Source organism: Daktulosphaira vitifoliae, unplaced genomic scaffold (genome assembly GCF_025091365.1).
Source record: "Daktulosphaira vitifoliae isolate Bord-2020 unplaced genomic scaffold, ASM2509136v1 Scaffold_3, whole genome shotgun sequence".
Taxonomy (NCBI): domain Eukaryota; kingdom Metazoa; phylum Arthropoda; class Insecta; order Hemiptera; family Phylloxeridae; genus Daktulosphaira; species Daktulosphaira vitifoliae.
In genome coordinates, this window is record NW_026099574.1 from 27,343,601 (window position 1) to 27,346,663 (window position 3,063).

Sequence of the window (3,063 nt, forward strand, 5' to 3'; positions counted from 1 at the left end):
GGTCCTGCTGATAGGCACTAACCGCTGATCTGGTAGTTAGGAGTCGTTTTATTCCATTCTAATTGTCTTTAAATTTTCAATAATAAAAATTAGTAAAATAACTATTCTTAGAAATATTACACAGTAGGTGCTTACGACAGAAGGCCGTAAAATAAAAATATAGAGTTCTGGCTTTGTTAATAAATTTTAAATTAAATTAATTCACCAAGATCAAGAAAATAGATTTTTTAAGTTACATAGTTTGCAAAATTACTTCTTTGTATGTGTTACAAAATAGGTTATAAAAAATAGGATATAGAGGGAGATTGATTTAGAAGAAATAACAAAATATACAAATTGATAAAACTTGTTGATTTTAATAGTACAAGCTATCATATCATTCATGATAATGCTTATCTTGAATGTTGAGTAGTTGTAATGATAATGATTATGTAAACATCAAAATTAAACGTTTGTTATCTTTATTTAATGTGTTAATTTTCATAAAATATTTTATTGTACTCCCAGTTGTTTTAAATACATTTATTGCTTATATTTTTATTTTTTTAAACTATTCTTATAATAATTATTAAAGTATTTAATCAAAGACAAGATGTTAGATGAATTAGCTTTAGATTATTCAGAATACCTAAAAGTTGACAATTCAACAGAAGTAATGAAAAAATTTAAGATATTTTCATTGGAACTTTGTAACTGTAATTTTTGTAATTCATTTTTAAGGTCAATGCTTTAAAAGATGTTATTGAAGATATGCTTACAAGACTAGAAGAATTTCAAACATTCATGGAAATGGTAATTTGTTTTTTGTATAGATTTATTTAGTGAAAATTATTCTTAATAATGACGTAAATACAATTAATTTTTATTAAAGATTATATTAAAAATTTGTTTTATGAAATACATTTACTTATTTAGTAAGAGCTATACATTTACATTACATTACAATCTATAAAAGTTAATTACGATATTATGAGGTTTTATTTCCTTCAATTTTAAATGCTTTTATTCAATAACTCAATAACCAATATAGTATGATGAAAATTACTAATTAACTTGCTTATATACTTGTTTATATGAGACATATTTATTTTAGTTTTAGAATTATTCTTTGCTCTATCATATAATTATTAGAATATAATTTTTGTGTAACTGTTAAAGTTAGTGTATTTATAAAATAATTTATTTTTTTTTTATTAAGGTTAGAGCTTTAAGAGCTGAAAGTACTATGTTGCATTATGATACTATTAAAGGAATGAAATCTAAAGTAACTGAATTAACAAAAACTGTGAATAATTTAGAAAAACTTGTAAATAAAGTTGGTGAGGATGTTGAATTAGTTGATCAACAATTAACTGAAGCTGAATCTTGTATGCCCATTAATAAAGAGGGACCATTAAATACAATTTTAAAACCATTTTTTGTAAGAAGTCCTTCTTGTCATAATAAACAAAATAGTAAAATTATTTTTTTTAAATATGTTTCAGAAAAAACAAGACGACCATTCTACTGTGAAACAGCTTTTAACATATGAGCCTCCAATCATATTCAAATCTGATGATTTTTTTGGAACATGTGATTCTTACCAGGAACCTGGAACAACAAAATAATTTTAAACACAATTTTACATAGAATAATTGATTACTTCTATGTTATGATCTTACTAAGTATGTACAAGATACTTTAAATTAAATTATTGGATGATAAATGTGGATTTATGATATAGTCCCTAATATTTTTTTAATTAAATTTGTTAATAAACAGAGTTTTCTATAAAGAAACAGTACAGTAATGTTATAATCAATGAGAACAATAGAAACTTGTTTCCTTACTGAATGAATACTCTATATATTTGTTTAAAATTAGTAATATAATTTTGATAGATACTGAATTTTATAGGACTATTTAACAAATTAAATTGTTGACATAGTATTATGGGATATTTTATAATAAATTATACTATTTTTATTATTTTAAGGTAAAGAATACTACAAATATGCTTAAATATTTGTTTAATCATTCCATTTCCAAAACTGATTCAAAAATGGTTTTTATTATTATCAGTAAATTATAATTTTTATTTATGTTTATTATAATTAAAACAATTTTTATTTTAAACAAAAATGTTATACTTTGTAAGTTTGTATTAATAAATATTTAATATTAATAATTAGTTATTTGTTAAAATGAAAATAGTTTTTACTTAATCATAATTATTTAAAATTTATTGAAGAAATAATGTTAGTACTTGTATTATATTTAAAAGATATAAAATGTGATATATTTTTATTTGTTTTATTTTCAATATTTTTAAATTGAACACAAGCTATTTTATCCTACAACTCATAAATTTAACATTACTTCAATCCTTTTTTTAAACATTTTAATTTAATCATAAACTTATGAACAAATATGACATTCTGTACAATATGAGTTTGATTTTAATAGCATTAATTATTCTATAATAAAAATTACACTGTAAAGTCTATTTTATGTATCGTCAATATAATTCAAGATTTATTTTTTTAAACGATAATTAATTAATTTAATGTTCATAATTCAGACTTATAGATTTTGACATGGTACTGTGTTTCCCCTAACCGCACATTGTTTTATCGTTTTATTCATGTTACACATGAAAGTGTATCGGAATTTAAATCATAAATTCTCAGTGGCCTAATGGTAAGATTTGTCTCTATGACACCTTAAATCGCAGGTCTAATTTTATATCATGCCTCTTTTTTCATTTGATTTCCGGTTCATTTTCTATTACCAACTATGTACACATTAAATTATGAGTTCGCTATAGATCCAACCTTAGATAGAATTTTAAGACTAACTAAACATACTTCAATTGCATTTTGCTATAATAAAGGTTAAATATTACATAGAATTTATAACAGTAATATTAAGGTATAACTATTAAAATATCTCGAAAAAGCAAATTACATTTATTATAGTAACATTGCGTTATTTTTTCATTTTCAATGAAGTTATATATAAATTATAATTTTAATAAAAAAATGAAAAACATTAAATGTTTAAAAGTCAGTATTATAGGTATAC

The 3,063-nt window shown here is 21.7% G+C and overlaps 1 protein-coding gene across 3 annotated transcripts; it reads left to right on the plus strand.

The window, feature by feature from the left end:
• The first annotated feature begins 457 nt into the window (after nt 1-457).
• LOC126903325 (biogenesis of lysosome-related organelles complex 1 subunit 4) lies at nt 458-2,110 on the plus strand. 3 transcript variants are annotated; one of them, XR_007703460.1, is made up of 5 exons: nt 458-652; nt 721-792; nt 1,199-1,420; nt 1,485-1,664; nt 1,976-2,110. XR_007703460.1 is itself a non-coding variant. In XM_050681470.1 (4 exons), the coding sequence occupies exons 1-4, from the start codon at nt 593-595 to the stop codon at nt 1,605-1,607; spliced, it is 477 nt and encodes a 158-aa protein (XP_050537427.1). In that variant the 5' UTR covers nt 458-592; the 3' UTR covers nt 1,608-1,667. The 3 variants fall into 3 exon arrangements, 1 of the variants encoding a protein (XP_050537427.1); XR_007703461.1 differs by lacking the exon at nt 1,976-2,110 and adding an exon at nt 1,762-1,934; XM_050681470.1 differs by lacking the exon at nt 1,976-2,110 and having other exon boundaries at nt 1,485-1,667.
• The last annotated feature ends 953 nt before the right edge of the window (nt 2,111-3,063 follow it).